The sequence below is a fragment of the Dipodomys merriami genome, unplaced genomic scaffold, assembly GCF_024711535.1.
Source record: "Dipodomys merriami isolate MVZ:Mamm:240054 unplaced genomic scaffold, mDipMer1.0.p SCAF_2, whole genome shotgun sequence".
NCBI lineage: Eukaryota > Metazoa > Chordata > Mammalia > Rodentia > Heteromyidae > Dipodomys > Dipodomys merriami.
In genome coordinates, this window is record NW_027203381.1 from 20,169,576 (window position 1) to 20,188,899 (window position 19,324).

A 19,324-nucleotide genomic window follows, 5' to 3' on the forward strand; every position below is an offset into this window, starting at 1 on the left:
CATATACTAGATATTGCAAATAAGGGAAACCATGGGACCTATGTTTCTTTGGGCCTGGCTTACTTCACTTAATATAATTTTTTCCAAGCCTTTCCATTTCCTAACAAGCAGTTCTTAAAAATCCAATGACAAGGCCAAGAACCAATGCTGGCCAGGTAGCAAAGATCACCCCTAATTCTATGAAATCATGATTTCATTTCTCTAGAAAATATCATTTCCTAGAGAAAAATGGGATTCTAGGAATGAATGACTGATTGCAGATCAGGAACAGAATATATAAATTGAACCTGGAGCATCTAGTATAAATAGCAAGCAAGTACATCTTACAGCAAGGACAACTAAGAAACAGAACACCAACAGTATTACTCTATTACTAGATTAGAGGCGCAGAATGATTCTGGGTAGGCAATTATTTCTACTACAGCAATATTGTGGCAATGCACAGATCTGCACTAATATGGTAGACAAGGAATACTTCTGCAAGGATGTCTGAATAGCAGCTGTCTGTTGAACCTTATACTGGTGTCAGCCTTTTTATTTGTCCTTAAAATATCTCTTATGGCCAACATTACATGTATCAAATTATTTCATGTAATCTGGGCACTAGTGGCTCATGCCTGTAATCCTAGCTACTCAGGAAGCTGAGAAATGAGGATTGCAGTTCAGATCCAGCCTGGGTAGGAAAGTGTGTGAGACTCTCATCTCCAATAAACTCAGAAAAACCTGGAAGTAGCTCTGTGGCTCAAGTGGTAGAGTACTATCTTTGAGCACAAAGAAGCTCAGGGACAGCACCCAAGCCCAGAGTTTAAACCCCACGCATTGGTGGGAGGGGGTAAATCTCATGTAATCCTCATCATTGCACCTTGCCTCAACCTCCTTGAATATACAATGTTCAGGAGGACACATATGCTACCATGGCAGTACTCTACCGTTCCTGAAGTTATCAGTCTTTGGAGAATCTATACATTGCTTAGGTTGACATATAGAAGTAATCAGTGGCTGCAGAGTGGAAGACAATATTTTCAAGTCATGTATCTACTAGAGGGACTTGTATCTAGGGTGTGTTCTTAACTATTTAACTTGGAAATAAAAAGAAATTCCTATATGTACAAAAGAATTTGAAATGACAAAGAATTTTCTTACATGTACAAAAATTTGAAAAGCCAATACACAAAACATTTCTCCAAAGACAATATGAAGTTGGCCAATAAGTACATGAAAAGATGCTTAGTGTATCATTAGTCATTACAGAAATAATGCAAATCAAAACCACAAGATACCATTTCTCATCTACTTGGATGACTGTTCTGTAATAAAAAACACAGATAATAACAAGTGTTTGGAAGCACATGGAGAACCTGAATCCTCATTTGTTGCTAGTGGGAATGTAAAATGGTACAGCCACTTGGAAAACAGTTGGGAAGCCCTTCAAATGATTTAACAGTTACCAGATGACTTTAATTCTATTCATAGATATAAGTTTAGGCAAATCTTTAAGCTGGGCATGGTGATTCATACCTCTAATCCTAATTACTAGAGAGGTGATATGGGGAAGATTGAAGTTTGAGGCCAACTCAAGCAAAAATTTATCAAGACCCTATCTCAACCAGTAAGCTGGGCTTTGGGGGCATACTTGTATACATTGTTAAAATGGAAACATTTAACATAATCTTCAAAATGAAAAATGTTGATTAACTCAACATACTAGAAAAAGCTTTTCTAAATATGCCATCTTAAATCATTTACATATTTAAAGAGCAGATTTTAAATGGATGTTCTGATATCTTAGTGATATCTTGTTTGGGACTGCAGAGAGCATGTACTAAAAAATAATTTTCTCTTTTCCTCTCTGAGGTGGAAAAATATGCAGGGGGGGAGGTGGAAATGGAAGGAATGAGAGAGAGTCTCAAGTTCCTGCTCTGTAGCAAGATTGCTGTTGACGTTGGGTAGATTGACCTCTCTTGACCTGATCCCTCTCTGGAAATAGGAGGAGCACTGTTCCCATTACCTGCCTCCTGCCTCACCTTTGGCTCTAAAAAATACTATATGACAAAATATTCTCAGAACTACAAAGGGATTGTAATTACTTTAAAGTATATTTTCCAAATAGATAGCAGAGTTTTCCCTAGCCAGCATCTCTTATTTCCCAATTCACTTTTAGAATTCTTCTTAAACCACTCTGGAATACAGTTTGAATGAAACACTCAGAGAGTAGATTATATTTTTTAATTAGAGATTATTTAGATTTCTATTTACTGTACAGCATTAAAAAAGACTTTCTTCCTAACTTTAAAAAAAGTTTAATTGTAGAACTAATATAAATCTAAGCATCTCATTTCTGGAATATTGTTTGGGACTTGGAGACTGGAAACATTTTATAGTTCTATGTGAAAGTCCCACTTACTTTAAAGATAATATAGTCACCTGTTGATTGCCAAGGGCCACAGGTTTCATGACCCATTATCCCATGGATACCAAAGTTTGAGATTGCTTAAGTCCCTTTGTAAAACAGCATAGCATTTACATATAACCTGCACATTGCCTCCTCCATCTCTAGAGTAAGTGCTAGGTGAATATTGTTCTACTTTATCTTCTCTTCTTGGTGTTGGAAAGAAAAAGATCTATACATGCTCAGTACCAACACAAGGCTTTATCCTCCCCTTTTCTATCTGCACTTGGCTGAGTCTGTGCATGCAGAGCCAGTGGGTACAGAGACTAACCATAGGTAATTCAGCTTTAAACTCAAAGTGCTCATTTTAAATGCTGGCAATATTTAAAATAAAGCAGACCTGACCTGTGTTCTATTACGGTAGAATCTTTCATGGTACTGATAGCAAGAATTGAGGACATAAACAGTAAGCATTCAAATTAATCTTCCAGGACTAGAACCAGACAACTATGCTTTGCATAAAGCACTTCCTATAAAATCTTTATCGGTACTTAGTGGCTCATGAAAATGTATTCAACATGTACTCTTTTGATCTCTTACCATGGCAAGTTAGAAGCAGCTAAGACAAACACTAGATCTTCCGAGCGTGCCAGACCATCCATCTGCACCAGTAGCTCTGTCTTCATTCGAAGGCTTCCTTCGTGTTCTCCCCTAGAGAGAAACAAGAAGTCAAGAGTGGAACTTGCAGCAATGACTCAATGAGTCTAGAACAGGCTCCGTTTTGTTGGTAAAGAGGGCCATTCTTATTAGAGCTAGAGAAAATATACAACTTGGCATTGTAACAGAAAGGAAGTAAGCAAATAAAATAATGATGCTCAAAGGCAAACAAAAGATTTTCAGTGAGTGGGAAAATAACTGAGGTATCACCAGTAGATAAAAACGTAACCCAGTGGGCTGGGAAGGTGGCTCAGTGGTAGAGTGCTTGCCTTGCATGCAGGAGGCCCTGGGTTGGATTCCTCAGCACCACATAAGCAAAAAGAAAAAAGCCAGAAGTGGTGCTGTGGCTCAAGTGGTAGAGCGCTAGCCTTGAGCTGAAGAGCTGAGGGACAGTGCCCAGGCCCAGAGTTCAGGCCCCATGACAGGACCCCCCCCAAAAAAAAAGTAACCCAGTTAACCATTTGCAGAATTATTTAGCCAGCATTAGGATTAGGATTATAGGCTCAAGTTTACAATAGATAATAGATCATTATAATAGATTATAGGCTCACGACTATAATCCTAGCTACTCAGGAGGCTGAGATCTGAGTTTGAAGCTAGCCCAGGCAGGAAAGTCTACGAGACTCTTATCTCCAATAACCTACTTAGAAAAGGCCAAAGTGGAGCTGTGGCTCAAGTGATAGAGTGCTAGCTTTGAACATGTAGCGATTCAGAGACAGTGCCCAGGCCCTGAGTTCAAGCCCCAGGACTGGCCAAAAAAAAAAAAAAAAAAAAAAAAAAGGCATTAATTCAGAATAATCCCTTCCATTGGTACAGCATGCATGATATATAATTAATTTTTAAAAGAGATATATGACTATATATATATATATCTGCTTTACTCTCTTCTAATGAGATGACAAGACAATGACATGGACTCTGCTTTCTTTGCATAATAGACTAGAGGCAATTTTCTGTGCAAATTTTCCTCCAAGCCCTACCTAAGACACTACTACCAACAAGGAGCAAACTATTTGGACCTGGAGAGCACAAATGGTTTAGATAGAAGCCACATGGACTCTCCTTCTCCTTCACTTGAATAGATTTATTTAAATAAAAATGTGTTTCTTGGACAAGACACTCAACATCTCATTCATGCACATACGTGGTAGTAACCCAAATTAGGTTCAGATTGAGTATTCTAAATCTCAAATGCTTGGGGCCTGAAGATTTTCTTATTTCAGAATTGTTGAACCTTGGACTATTTGCTAATATATAGTTGGGATGAGACTCAAGTCCAAACATGAAATTAATTTATATTCACATACATTTTATATACATAAAAGTGATTTATATAATTTTTTAAATAATTCATCTATGCAATAACTTTTCATGGTGTGTAATATTCCATTTGTGGTGTCTCATCAGTACTCAAACATTTCAGAGTTTGGGCAATTTTATATATTTGATTTTCAAATTGGGCATGCTCATGTATATGGCTTTGTAGAACCCAACTATCGTTTCCTGAGAAGGGACTCTCTCACAGTACAGTTAAATGTCAATTTAGCATTTTGTTATAACTACAATTCTTTAAACCCAGAAGATCCAAGATTTTTACCACACTTTCTCTTATTTCTTACCCTAGAGTCTTCAAACTCCAGATAAGGAAACTGAGAATGGAGGTATAATGTGTAATATACTCAAGGATGGTAGATGGAGAGCTCCCCTCAAAGCCCAATAAAGGCTGTGGTAAGCCTCATTAGAGGCTAGCAAAGGGGAAAGCCAGTGCCCAGGTCACTAGGTCAGGCAGGACAACACGGTCTGTCATTACAGGGGAAATGGTGGTCAGATATCCATCTGGCTGCCCCCCGTCAGGGCTGGTACAGAGGTGGAGGGCTGCAGCCAGGGACTTCCAAGCCACATCAAGGCCATTAGAATCAACTACAGAAATCCTATCCTATCTGGCTGAATCCTCAGGATTGTTTATCCCTGCTGGGAAAATGGTTTCCAATAAATATGATTTCATAAATTATATTCTATTTGTACTTCTAACAAGCAAATTATTTGCTTTATTTTATCACTATTAGTTCTGTCTTGCTATAGACCATTAAAGGTCTTTAATAAATGGAGCTGTATTGAGATTTCTCCCAGATCTTTTATTTTTAAGCTGAAGGTACCAAATTTAATTTTTTCAAGTCTCAAAGGAAAAAATACTTATGATCAAAAGAGAAATTGGTCTTAAAATGAAGCAGACAAAAAGAAAAACTTACCTGGCATTTTGAAAGCATAAACAAGCCTCTAACGGTCTGAGAAAAATCCCTTCCCCCTGGGGACATGAGCCGACACTTAATCTTTAGAAATAACCTATGTGACTTATTTAAGATTCCACATGCTGGGCCATAACCTGATGCCAGAGAAGTGGGGGCTTTCCCGGCCTCACACACTGTCAAGGACCTCGCGTAGGGAGAGGAACGGAGACTTGGCTCATCCCCCTGGCGTGGTGGTACGCCCCAGGCCCCGCTGGCGGCCCTCTGGCTCCAGAGGAGGCTGTCACGGGCGGGCGGGCGGCTATTTTGAGCCAGCAGGGCTGGGATCCTGGGGCTGGGTGATCTTCAGGCCTGAAACCCATTCTGTAAGGATGGGGGGAAGGGAGAACAACATTTCCTCCGGTTCTAAAAACTACTTAAATCAGCTATTCAGTTAACAGGATCTAATTTAAAGACCTTTCCATGTGTCTACAGAAAATTTGTGGGCTTATTAATAGGCTCATTCTGCTGGTAAATGTCGATGGGCTTCCGACCATCAAACACACTTACAAAAGGGGAGAAATGATGACCAACACACACACACACACACACACACACACACACACACGAGTCTGTTACCCAGGAGCCATGCCTCTCTGACTCATCACTGACTCCAACTCATCCAGGAAAATTGTGGAGGGGGCGTGATAGTGGGCAAGTTCAAATAGCACCTACGTGGAGAAAAGCAAAGACATGTTTAAATTCACATATTTAATCTCGTCACCATATACTTAAAGCCCTCAGATACTCACCTCTTAGAATGATTGTAATAATAAGCATTCATTCTACAGTCTGTTATTTCACAGTAACTTTATAATCATTACCATTATTTCTCCCTACTACCACCCCAGGGGGTTGGATGGTCCAATTATTTCCATTTATCACTTGATAAAATTAGAGCCAGAGAGAGTAGGTGGTTAATTCAAGGTTACTAATCATAAATGGGAGAGCAGAAGATAAAACCCCGCTCCCAGGCTGCCAGTTGGCTCGTTAACCCTAGAACCATCCTGTCAATGGCATCTTCTGTTCAGCCATAGGAAGCATTAGAATTCGCAAAATCGTGTGATGATGTCTTTCCTTATTCTTTGGAGACAGTGAGAGGCTTATTCTCTCATTCAAGGAAGGCTTAGGATTGTACTTTTCTACTTATGGATACACCAAGGCTGAAAATGTTGTCCCTTTCTGCTTTGCAAATTATCCCATGGGGTCCTCATTTCAACCCTGCTATTGGTAGGGTTCTTGAAGACAATTCTTGATTGAATGAAGATGTTTTATTCCAGGGGAAAATGTGTAGACTGAACAAGAACAAGAAAGCAACCAGAAAAAAAAAACTCAAAAGACAAAAAGAAAAAGAAAACAACCAGCAAAAGAACAGACATACAAAAACAAAATAAGGAGCTCTAAAAAGAGAAAAAGAGATGGGGTGGTAAGGAGAAGAATAGAAAAATCTAAACTTAAAAAAAACAAACATCTAAAATGGCTCTCTTGAAAACTGTGTACAATTCTTCACTGGTTGATCAGAGAAAACAGTAGAGGTGTAGAAATGAATAGAAATTCTTTAATAGCCATGGGGGGATTTATTCTGCAAGTCACTTAGCACTAGCAAAGCATCACAGAACAAATAAAAGAGCCAGGGGCTAGTTAACAGCTAGAGCATGATTTCTCAGGTTCAATCACTGAGTGAGAAATTCCTCAACTTCCCTGCTCACTGCTCAGAGTTTGGTACATCCAAGGTCATGTGTCAGCATTTCCCTTTCACAGAGTCCTGTTCATTGGAGAGAGAGTCTAATGTACTGAGAAAACAAAGGCAAGGCAGGGACACTCACCACAAATGTCTTTTAGGTGTAATGGAGACCACATAACTATGAACAAGTTAACTTTCCTTCCTTGTTACAAAATGAAAGCCCAAATATCCCTGAAATTAAGGGTGATTACAACAGCAGCCATCTACCTAATGAAGAATATCAGAACAACATACATTTTTAAGGTGCAGGAGACCAGTTGGAAGAACCACACCAAGGGCCTAGGTCTCCACATTGCCCACATTGCTCTTTCCACTCCCATAGAATAAATAGAAACCTGGGTAAGTGTTTCTGGAATTAGTCTAAAATATTCAGAGGTACTTGAAGGAAGTTAAATGATAGGGTTGGAGGTAGGGGAGTTGAAAGATGTGAGCATCAACCAGTGTGTGCATTTACTAAAGAGATCACTAAGCTATTCAATACTGCAACTCCTAAAAGGAAAGAACATTATGGGGGCTGGGAGTGGGGAGGAGTAACCCAAAGGTTCCCTATAAATATCTCCTTAATTGGAATACAAAAAGAAACAAATGATAGGCAAAAGTACTCTGATTTAGGGGAAGGGACTAAAGGGCTTTCTTTCTCTGAAAGCCTCACAGGCTTGGCAGCATGACCAAGATTTTCCAGTAGGGATGTACCAAGGTCCAGATAATATTTTCCCAAAGCTAAGAAGATGGTTCCCTCATGGACAAAAAATATGACTTGTTTCTTTCTTTGGATACTTTGTAATGTCTTGAGCTCATAGTTCTAAATACCACTATTCATAGCAGGGGATGAACCTAAACTAATTCTGGGTATGTCTTTTAAAGATTTTGTATTACTCAATACAAAGAAATGAAATGCATGCCCCCCCCCCAAATGACTGAGGCTGATAAGGATTATAGTTGGCTGAATTTTAGTTAATTGAAATTGGGCTAGCCTGAATCCCAGGAAATTACAAATATAGGAGTAACTAAATTCTTTTTTTTTGGGGGGGGGGGTCCAGTCATGGGGCCTGAACTCTGGGCCTGGGCGCTGTCCCTCAGCTCTTCAGCTAAGGCAAGCGCTCTACCGCTTGAGCCACAGCACCACTGCAGGCTTTTTTCTTTTTGCTTATGCATGCAAGGCAAGCGCTCTACCACTGAGCCACCTTCCCAGCCCCCATGGAGTAACTAAATTCTAACCTCATCTTCGGACTTAATACTGAGTTATGCTCAACATACCAAAGAAGTAGGAGATGTCAATGGATAGTTTTCATATTACAGTCTTGAAGAAATGATAAGAATTTATAAAAATTATAAACTTGAAACAATTTTAATATATATATATATATGTATATAAAGCTGGTGTGGTAGCTGATGTCATTTTGGTGTTAGAACATTTGCTTAGTATATGCAAGGCTCTGAGTTTGATCCTCAACACCGCAAATTTTATATGTGTGTCTCTGTATCAAAGTAATATATAATAATAATTGATTTAATTTATTAACCCTCTAAAAATATTCCATTTGACTTCCTTAGAGGCCAAAAATGGTTTGGAAATGCATTTTCCAAGGAAACAAAATTGCAGAATAATAGGATAATTTCTTTTTTTTTAATGTAGCATTTTATATTCACTCAGTACTGATTCCTTATCAATCATTTTTACAGAAAGCAATAGTTCATCAGGATTTCTGGGAAGGACTGATTTATGTTAAATCATACATCATACACAAGTATTTTCTTAAAATGACTAAAAGATACCCTAAAAATTTTTTAATATAAAATATACTGTTGACTAGAATTAAGATATTTTAAAGATAGAAACAGCTTTCAAGAAAGGAACAAATCCTTTAAGATATGAATGACTATGAAGGGAAAATTTCAGAGTACCAAAAGAATAATTAAATTTCAAGTCTCTTTATTCCTCCATGGCCAGTATGCCAGGACCTGGAATATAGTAGCAGCTTCTCAATAAATGTTAGCTGGATATGCTACACATGCTTAATGCTTGACTAGAGAAAACAGACAACTTTTTCCAGCTTTCATTCCTGAGTTGTATGAATCAAAAGAAGGGTTAATGGAGCCGGGCACTGGTGGCTCACACCTGTAATCCTAGCTACTCAGGAGGCTGAGATCTGAGGATTGAGGTTCAAAGCTGGCGCTGTGGAGCAAGCAGTAGAGCACTTGCCTTGAGCTGAAGAGCTGAGGGACAGCGCCCAGGCCCAGAGTTCAAGCCCCATGACCGACCAAAAAAAAGTTGATGGAGGAGTTCCAAAAAAGATCATGCTTTTCTAATGAGGACATGACTAATACCAATATATAATAGCCAACAAATCACCCAGGCTTTTGATAATCAAGATTCTGGATAAAAATCTGACATGTATAGCCCTATTTCACCTTGAAACAAAGTCCAATGTCATTTTGTACCATTATATTATGCCAAAACATTGCTTTAAATTACTTAAACATTATTTTAAACAACCAAACTTAAGGGCTGGGTGTGAGGTTCATGCCTGTAATCATAGCCTCTGCCTCCTCAGATTGAAGGACAGTTGATCAGGCTGGCCCCTGAGCAAATGCACCATACCTTAGTTGAAAAAACAGCTAAAACAAAAAAGGCCTAGGGAAGTGGATCAAGTAGTCAAATGCCTGCCTAGCAAGTTCAAGGTTCTCAGTTCAAACTCAGATACCACCAACTAAAAAACCAAAATTAAGAATCCTTACCCGAACAAGTTTTTCTGAATCTCCTCTCCATTTGCTGACAATGGTAGATGCAGAAATGTTAAAGAAGGTTGTTTTGCATTCAGTGGCCACAGCTTTGGCCAATAAAGTCTTCCCTGTACCTAGTGACAGAGGATCAATATAAGCAAGAGCTTAAATTCCACTCCCTTACTTACAGATAGAAGTCAGGGTCACATGGGAATGAGAAAGTGGTCACTCAGCTCTCATTTCCCTCAGTCCTGAAGTGAGGACCGAAGTGGACAACTCACACTCTGCACATACACAAGACACAAATCAAAAGACACATTTACCTGGAGGTCCGTAAAGCAGTAGTCCTTTCCAGGGAGAAAGAATTCCTGTGAATAGCTGGGGATACTTTGGAACAAAGAACAATGTGAGTTTGAGGATACACCCTTGGCACGGGCAACCAGAGCAAAATACAGCCTAGGGTTGTGATTCTTCTCTTCATTTTTAAGGTCTGCATTTTTGGATATATCTTATTTGTTCCCATTTTATTTTCACACCTGATAAGAAATGTCTGACTTGTTAATATCTGACTTAAATTTTCTTAAAAGAGGAACATTTTTAAGGAAAAGTATATTTAGCTATTTTTCCTCTCCATAACAGTAGCTTACATATATGGTGTCATTTTTCCCTAGAGTTCTATCTATATGTACAGTATTTGGCAATCTTTTGAAGGTTGTAAAACATAAATGAATGTTATGATAAATTCCAGAACCAACAAATAAAGCCATATGCCTGCAAGAGCAACATTAAGCTTCTTTTAGAAGTAAAGGACATTTAGTGGCAAATGCGTCAGAAAATATTGACTCCAGAAAAATATTTGAGTCTCTCCAAAAGTTCAAGGTCAAAATACCTAGAAGGAGGGCAGGATTGATAGAGAATGAGGAAAAGGAAAAATAATAGTAAAGTTACAACTAGCTCCTAGTGATTTGTTAATGTTAATATCAAATCTCACACATATCTAGAGAGTTTCAACGAAATATTCTAAACTTTGGGAAAGCTTTGTCTTTTGATTCTATTTAGTAAATTTCTATTAGTTCTGAACACCAATACATTTCTTACCCCATATCTTAACAGAAGAAAAAAGAGCAGGAGAATGACGAATCAAATTTATTGATTTTTTTTGTCTTCTTAGAATAAAAGCATTTAACAATTCGGTTTCATGAGTTTGCTGCTATGTGTAAGTCAATACAATGAATATTCACTCCTGACTGAATAGAAAATGGCTACCAACCATTTGTAGCTCCTTCCATCAAGAGGAAGAGTCTGTTTCTCCACCAGTTGGATCTGGGACTGGTCTTGTGATGCCAGCCAATGAGACATTGGCAATTTTTTAAAAAGACTTGAAAATATAAGACTAGCAAATAGAAGAAACAGAAGAATCATGAAAAAATGTTCACGAATGAGGACTTGCCCTTTTGTGCCTTCTCCTAGGAAGCCACTGTGAAAGAACCAGACTTGCTTCCTAGGATAGAAGCGGCCGTGGAGAGAGGACTCAGATGTTCCATTGATGCCAACATTTCCAGCTCTCCAACCTTTCCACCACTCCTGCTAATGTCTCAGATAGGTGATTCAGTCAGACTGACAACACCAAATACCTCACCTGGAAAAGATGTGAGCCAGCCCAGCTGGAGCCAGTCCAGGCTGCCTATCCACAGAAATACAAATGGATAAATGATTGTTGTTTTAAGGCCCTACGTTGTGGTGTGGTTGGTGATACAGCAAAACTACATGATAAGCTGACTTTCTTGTTACTCTATTTGGAGAGTCCTGTTTTTCTACTTGTCTACTTGCTTCATGAGCCATGCAGGATCCCATGTCAACAACAAGTAATGATCACAGAATGTTTGTCCTGCTGGCCACAGCTCTGAATGGGGCTGTCTAGTTTTCACAACCAGATGAGGCAAAGCCTAGAAAATACTGGGATACCAGGAAGGTGGGTGTGTGGGGAAGATCCACAGATACAAACTATGTGTCCCTTTCCTATGATAAATAGTTCTCCAATAACAAGTATACTTTTAGAGAAGTTACTCCAAACCCATGTGAGGTAGCTGACCAATTATATATATATATATATATAGCAGAAACTTAGATGTTAAGTAATTCCTTTAAGTAGACACTTGAGTTGAATCCATATGAAACATAATTTAAAATAGTCTGGAATAAACCAGGCTTGATGATCCAGAATCAGCAAAATGTGACACATGCAAAAAATAAAAGCTAACTTGAGAACCAAACACCATCCTGCATTTCCCTTCCTGATAAGCATGTGACATACAGCTTGTCCTGTGACAGATAATGAACAGAAATAACCCTGAAGGGGCTTCCCATGCTTACCCTTATAGGATATACAACAGCTTCTTTGACTAGCCGCTTGGCTGCATCCAGTCCAATAATGTCATCCCACTTTATGTTTGGATTATGGAGATAAATGTCCTGCAATATACATTTGAGCATCTTGTTAAAAGTAATGTTTTCCTCCACAGCTGTAATAAACATGTGAGCAGCAGAATACTTGACTCTCACTGGGATATAAGGTTCTAGGAGAAATACTTTTCGTGTGTGTGTGTGTGTGTGTGTGTGTGTGTGTGTATGTGTGTGTGTGTGTGTGTGTGTGTATGTGTGTATGTGTGTGTACATTGTAATTTTGAGTCCATTCACCAAAAGGATTTGTCATGGAAACATTCACTGGTTTCTCCTGAAGAGATACAAATGATATAACCTAGTACTTTTAGGATGAGGGGGAAAAAATCTCTTAACAATGGATACCTGTCCTCAGTCAATAGCAAACCATGCTGATGCATCACTGTAACCAAAGGGGCGACAGAATATATGTTACAATTGTTTTTACTACAACACACAGGTGTTTTGGTTTTAGTTGGTTTTGTGTTTGTTTTATCAGCACCTGGCTTCCCTCTTGTTCTTTGATTTGGCAAATACTTTTGTAATTTGTTGCATAAAAGAGATAAAGCTCCTCTGAATTTCTTTTGTTCCCTAGAGCTCAGTCTCTACTTCCTGCAGGAGTAATTGCTTCTGCAAAATTCAAGGAAGCAGACCATCCAGTGAAAGTGCAGCTTCCCCTCTCATTGGAGAGCCCTGTAGCAACCATTTAGAGCAATCAATTAGGGTAGCTTTTACTGATAACTAATTTACAGTTTCCAAACTTCAATTTCACTAGATGCTTCAACAAAGTCACTTGGGGGCCTTTTTCTCTGTAGGAGCTATTTTGGGAAAACATTGTCTAGAGCATTACATTAAAAACAAAAACAAAAAATTCTTTTCCAAAGTCTTCCTGAGTGACTACACAACAAACCTGGAAATTTTTTTTTTGGTTATTTACTTTTTTTTCTTTTTACAATATGGGGATTTTGAACTCAAGCATTCTTCTAATCGAGCCATGCCCCTAACTTTGTTATTTTTCAGATAGAGTCTCAAGTTTTTGACTGAGGGTGTGACCTTAATCCTTCTACCTATTTCTCCTGTATGTATGGGATGATAGGCATGCACCACCACACCTGGCTTACTGAAGTTTAGAAACTGTAAATTAATTGATGGGCTTTCACTAGCTATTTGCTTGGTCTGCCTATGAACTACAATCCTTTGAGTAGCTGGGATTGAAGATGAGAGCTACCACTTCAGTTTAGTTTTAACAGGTAATACATATATGTGTTTCAAAAATGCAAAAGTACATTTGAAAAATATTAATGAGCTTTCATGGTATTGTCTCCCCTTCACCCAAGTCACTCCACCCTTTCTCCATTTTATGACAGAAACTGTTTATAGAAAGAAAAATGGTTTGGATCCTGCATCACATGCACAATCCATTCTTGGATGAGATGACAGGAAGATACCAGTCCTGCTTTTTTTTTTTTTTTGAGGCTGTCTCATCTTGCAGGCTCAGCTGGCCCAAACTGGTCTCAAACTCACAGTCTTCATATCTCGTTTCAACTTCCTGAATCCTGGGATTACAGCTATGAATCTCCACACCTAGCGCCAATCTTGCAAAAATTTAGGAGAATCCATAGCCCTTATGATGGCCCTTTATTAGGGAAATTTCCAACACAATGAGGCACTTTTTTTTTTTTTTGCCAGTCCTGGGGCTTTAACTCAGGGCCTAGGCACTGTCTCTGAACTTCTTTTGTTCAAAGCTAACACTCTACCACTTAAGCCACAGAGCCACTTCAGCTTTTTCTGCTTATGTGGTACTGAGGAATTGAACCCAGGGCTTCATGCATGCAAGACAAGCACTCTTATCACCAAGCCACACTCCCAGCTCCACAATAAGGCTTTAAACTTCCTTGATATGTAAGACATCCATACATAAGAGCATTTCTTGTCTTCTAGAAGTGATCCAGAGTTCAGCAAGGCAGTAATTTCCCCAGCCCAAAGTCCCCCCATATATAATTCTGAAGTTATCAGTCAGAACTTGGCAGGACCCCATGAGGTGGTAGGAGTTTTCAGGGGATGCATGACCCTCCCATAGTAGCGGGGGAAGGACATGCGATTAATCTTTTCCAGCCACTTCTAGCTTCTTCAGACGTGTCAGCATTTTGCAAAAATGGTTAAGAGACTTGGGCATAAACCGTATTTTGTTCCTGTTCTATGCACCCCAGGAAATACAGCCTGTTTCTAGCTCTCATCCCTCCCACACCAGGGGAAACCTCAGAACTGGCCACACTCTCCATCGCTTTGCCATCCAGCCTCCTCGCTGTTCTTACCAGGAACCCTGATGATGCCATCGCCCAGAGGGACACTGTCCTAAGGCTCCTCATCTCAACAGGCCAGTTCCCAGCCCTGGTACAGTTCATAGGGCCCTTCCTCAGAAGCCCCGACTCTCTCTCCAACCCCATGTCGCAATTCATCCCACCCCTCACCAAAATGACTCCCAACCTCACTCTCCTACTCTCTTCACATAGCTTTTTCCTGTGTATCTTTTTCCCTCCTAACACCCCCCCCCCGCCCTTTGATGAAAAAAAATGCCCCTCCTTCAAGCTCTCAGAGTGTACTTGCCCCACAACCAGAAACTTCTACAGGCAAGGACTGAGTCTGATCAGTTCCCCTTGTGTTCGCAGCCCCCAGCACAGGCCTGACACATTTCTGACACATTTTGGAAATGCAGCGGAAACTGGTGGGCTGCACAGAGAAGCAAAGGAATGCTTAGTTACTGCTGCTGCTGTGCATTACTTTTGGATCATTTTAAGCCTATCTCTGAGCTTGCCTCCATTTTAGTCTCCAATTAAATGAGATCACTAAAATTAGAAAGTGTCCTATAACTCAGAATCTGCTCTAATCCCAGGAAGCGTCCCCAAGACCACACAACTTGAAAGAGAAGAAATTAGAAATGCAGGTCAACTGATTTCAATGCCTATTTCATGAAGACATTAGGCTTCATTGCCTTTAAGCTTGAAAAAATCTGTAGTCTAAATGCTAAAATCTTTTCTACAAATTTTGTTGTTTTTTTAATGGAAATTTCCAATTATGAGATCAGTAAACACCCGACTTCTGTATTTCTAGGCTGTAATTATTTAAACAAAAGAGTAATGTGGTTTCCTTCTCTTAAGAGGTTTCTTTCCTTCACTTTTGGCCCTGCTGTGATCACTAATTCACCTGTCCTTTCCTTTCTGAGTCTTTTTCACTTTCAGTTTTCTTGGCCTCTATCGTGAGATGGTGGGCTTTTTATATTGTAATTTTATGATTCTATAATTTATTTATCATGCATTATTGTGCCTCTAAACAATATGAGTGCCTTTGCAAGTGGGGGCACTTTATAAATAAATGATCATATTTATTGTTATTAATAAAAGAAGCAGCCCGCAATGCTCCAGGAGCCCCAACCTCCTCTGTAAATTTGTGAATCAAGCAGCAGATCCTACCCGGCTCACCACTGCTGCCAACTCTCGCATCTCACTGTTCATGCCAATAAATGCACTCAGAGGTTTCAGCAAGCGTTCCTAGGGAGAGGAACAGAGAGGCTCACATGACAAGATTATAGCTTCATAATTTAGGAAGAAACAAATGATAAAAGATAGCTATGAACTTAGATTTGACCTCTAGGTTTTGCTGTACTCAAAATGAGACTTCTGAAGTTTATCTGGCTTCGGGCAGTTTGGAGGATGAGCTGTACTATGAGCCACTTACAGAGGAGTCTGGGTTACAGTCCAAAGTGTTCAAGTTAAGTTCACTGGTTGCTCCTTTGATAGCATCTGTGAGCAGCCCTCGGAAGTCAGTGATTTGGCCCTGAAAGGGAGTAATGATTATTTAAGCTATTAATACATGTGAGAAGACTGTTCTTAGTAGTTTGACCTCATTAAATCAAGCCACATTTAAATATTTTCATATATAGGACACACTTCAAGCTAAGCTTTAAAAAGAATCTGAACTAATATTGAACAAGGTGATGTCGTCAAGTTAAGACACTAAATAAAATCCTAAGTAATTGCTTAGGATGGATTTAGTTTGAATAAAAGTATATGCACATTTTTCAGTTTTTGTGCTTCCCTATATACTACTTTCCCTGGCTGGTTTCATCCCTTTAAAACACTACATGAACAGGAGGAACTGGATTCTGACGTCGACATGGGCTCTGGTGACTGACTATACATGAGTCAGTAGAGTGCCAGAAAGAAAATAAGGGTACAAGGAATGCTGATTTCACAACCTCTGTGTGTGTAGAGCAGATATGGTAGTTCCATGTCTGTGGAAATAAGGCCAGAGCAACCAAGTGGTTTAATAACAAGTGTTTCAAGACAGGAGTCAAATCCAGATACTTAGTTCCCAAATCTATATCCTTCCAACGCCACTTTGTCTCCCCTAAATGCAGGAAGGAAAAGGCAAGGAGGCAAAATCATTTACAATAATAGTACTCAACACCTGTCAAGTGTCTGATACATGGTAAGCCATGTCTTAACAAGATCTTTTAAAGTGGGTGCTAGGATTATGTCCATTTGACAGATGAGAGGAGAGAGACTTAAGAGAGCTGACAAAGTTCCCAAAGTTACACAGCAGGGAAGTATCTGTACCAGAATGTAAACCAAGGCAGGCTGACTCCTGACTCCATATAAAACAACATTCATATAGGATTTACAGGAAAGAACTGAAAATCCCAAAGCTAGGGTTCCTAATATGGCAATGAAAGACCCATTTTGGGAATCAGCCTCTGACAGCCCCTCATTAGTTCTGCCCTTGTACTGTTACTCTTTGAAATTCTAGGGAGGAATTCATCTACATTTTACCTTAAGGCCATTTCTTCTGGAAAGAGAAATTGTAAGACCACTTCAAAGATTAGTTCTAAATTAAATAGTCCCAACCTAGTGAGTCAATCCATAATGTGAAGTTGTATCAGTGTGAGGCATTTACAAATGAAACCGAAGTTGAGCACCTGTGGCTCACATCTGTAATCCTAACTACTCAGGAGTTTGAGATCTGAGGATCGTAGTTCAAAGCCAGCTAGGGCAGGAAAGTCTGTGAGACTCTTATCTCCAATTAACCACCAGAAAACTGGAAGTGGTTCTGTGACTCAAAGCAGTAGAGCGCTAACCTTTAACAAAAGAGCTCAGGGACAACACCAGGCCCCAAGTTTAAGTCCTACATTTAACAACACCAAAAAAGAAAAAGAAAGAAAAGAAAAGAAACTAAAGTAACAAAACTACTATGCAGAAAGGTAATGGGAACCATGGCAAAAGTTTTGAAGGCTAACAAGGAAACATTTCTTCATGGGATACACATGTCACCAGGTACCAGTTCACTAAGCCCCTAACCAGTGGTGCAGGGTTTCCAGAGAGATGCTCCAGGCACTCTTCCAAACACATATACACAGAGTGCTTTTCCTGAAGAACAGAGCTAAGGCCACAGTTTGAAAACATAATTTCAGAAAAGAGAAGACTATTAAAGAAAGACATGCCTGAAAAGGAATGTGGTGGAAGTGGCGCTGTAGCTCAAATGGTAGAGTGCTTGCCTTGAGCTGAAGAGCTGAGGGGCAGCCCCTAGGCCCAGAGTTCAAGCCCCACGACCGACCAAAAACAAACAAACAAACAAACAAAAGGAATGTGGTTCTTTTCATTTCTAAAGGACACTATATCCACTCCACCTAGGCTTGTTCTCTTTGAAAAACTACAAATCCAGTCATAAAGTTCATTATGAAAAAGGTAGAAATACCTACCAAAGTCAGGATTCGTACTATGTCAACTGAGGGGGTTTTTTCATGGCTCGCATGAAATTACACTTCAGTCTGGATCGATGCCTTCAAGAAGGGTGACAGCACCAATCAACTACCTTTGACAGGACTGAAAAACTGAGCATGGACCACAACTCATTGAATAAAGCAAGATACCAATGCTTATTATGTGAAATCACAGAATTTGTTCTAGTCCTAGCTAGGTGCTACCACTAAGATATATCCCTAGCCAATCATAGATTTTTTTTTTAACCTAAAAGAAATCAGAGCTATCTCTTTCAAACACTTTAATTGACAACAAGAGGCATGAGTTCCCTGGAGATGGTTGAGTCACTCCAGACTATTTTTTCCCAGAAAGATCACAGATCAGAATTTCTTTCTGCTCCTTATTCAATGTTCCTGTTACTATACCAGACAGCTAATTTTTGTTATATTTTAACTTCCCTGTTTAACAAAAGTAACTTATCTTTAAATTTTTTCATTTTTAACAAAAAAAAAACCAGAATTTCCTCTTTCCATATTATGATTCTGAGTTCCACTTACTCTTCGTGGGTGGGCATTTTCCTCTCCACTGCCAGTATGGATTCTTGAGATGTTTAAGCCAAAGTCCGCATTCTCTATGTGAGTATTGCCGACCTCCTGGACAAAGGAAAGAAAGAAGTAGACTGAGAAGCAAAGGAGAGATGCCTTCTTTAACTTCATGGCCCAGATACAAACTAAAATGGTGAGTACCAATTCTGCAAATGAGGAACCCATGTGTGAACTGGCCACTTTTGTTAAGACCCAACAATCTCAACTAACAATCTCTCTGTGTCATGAGGAAGAAACTGCCCCTGAAAGGCTGAGAAGACCCAAGGCCACAGTCTCTGTGGCCTTTGCAGTGGAGGAATTAGCTGGGTTCAGCACATCTACACTAGCTTACCTTTTCTACTCAGGCCATGGTTGTTTGTGGCTAAAGCTGGGAAGATCTGGAAATGTAACAGTCAGCCAGCCAGGATTTTCCTGCTTCATCATCTTCGCACCAAAATCAGACCCAATGGCCACAACCACAAACTCTCCTCAATGGTGAGTTCTTTTTGGCCAACTGAATTTCAGGAGTCTCCCTATCTCACCGGGAATGTTTGACATTAGTTCTTTCTTTTCATTTTTGTCTCCATTTCTGGTGGTTTTTCTTCCTCACAATATGAGATGCTTTGTTCTAGATTTTTTTTTAAGATTCTATACCGCTAGTGGTCTCCATCCCCTTGCTGCTCTCT

At 39.5% G+C, this 19,324-nt stretch overlaps 1 protein-coding gene across 5 annotated transcripts in view; it reads right to left on the reverse strand.

Annotated features, from left to right (window-relative positions):
- The window catches only part of Katnal2 (katanin catalytic subunit A1 like 2), a 98,234-nt gene that overhangs the window by 12,493 nt on the left and 66,417 nt on the right, over nt 1-19,324 (reverse strand). For all 5 annotated transcript variants that reach the window (XM_070029202.1, XM_070029201.1, XM_070029205.1 and 2 more), the window contains exons 6-13: nt 18,612-18,707; nt 16,034-16,132; nt 15,769-15,846; nt 12,233-12,331; nt 10,183-10,246; nt 9,875-9,993; nt 5,971-6,062; nt 2,990-3,100 (exon numbers count right to left, since the gene is read on the reverse strand). In XM_070029202.1, coding sequence (XP_069885303.1) covers nt 2,990-3,100; nt 5,971-6,062; nt 9,875-9,993; nt 10,183-10,246; nt 12,233-12,331; nt 15,769-15,846; nt 16,034-16,132; nt 18,612-18,707 — 758 coding nt within the window. The remainder of the gene's footprint in view (nt 1-2,989; nt 3,101-5,970; nt 6,063-9,874; nt 9,994-10,182; nt 10,247-12,232; nt 12,332-15,768; nt 15,847-16,033; nt 16,133-18,611; nt 18,708-19,324) is intronic.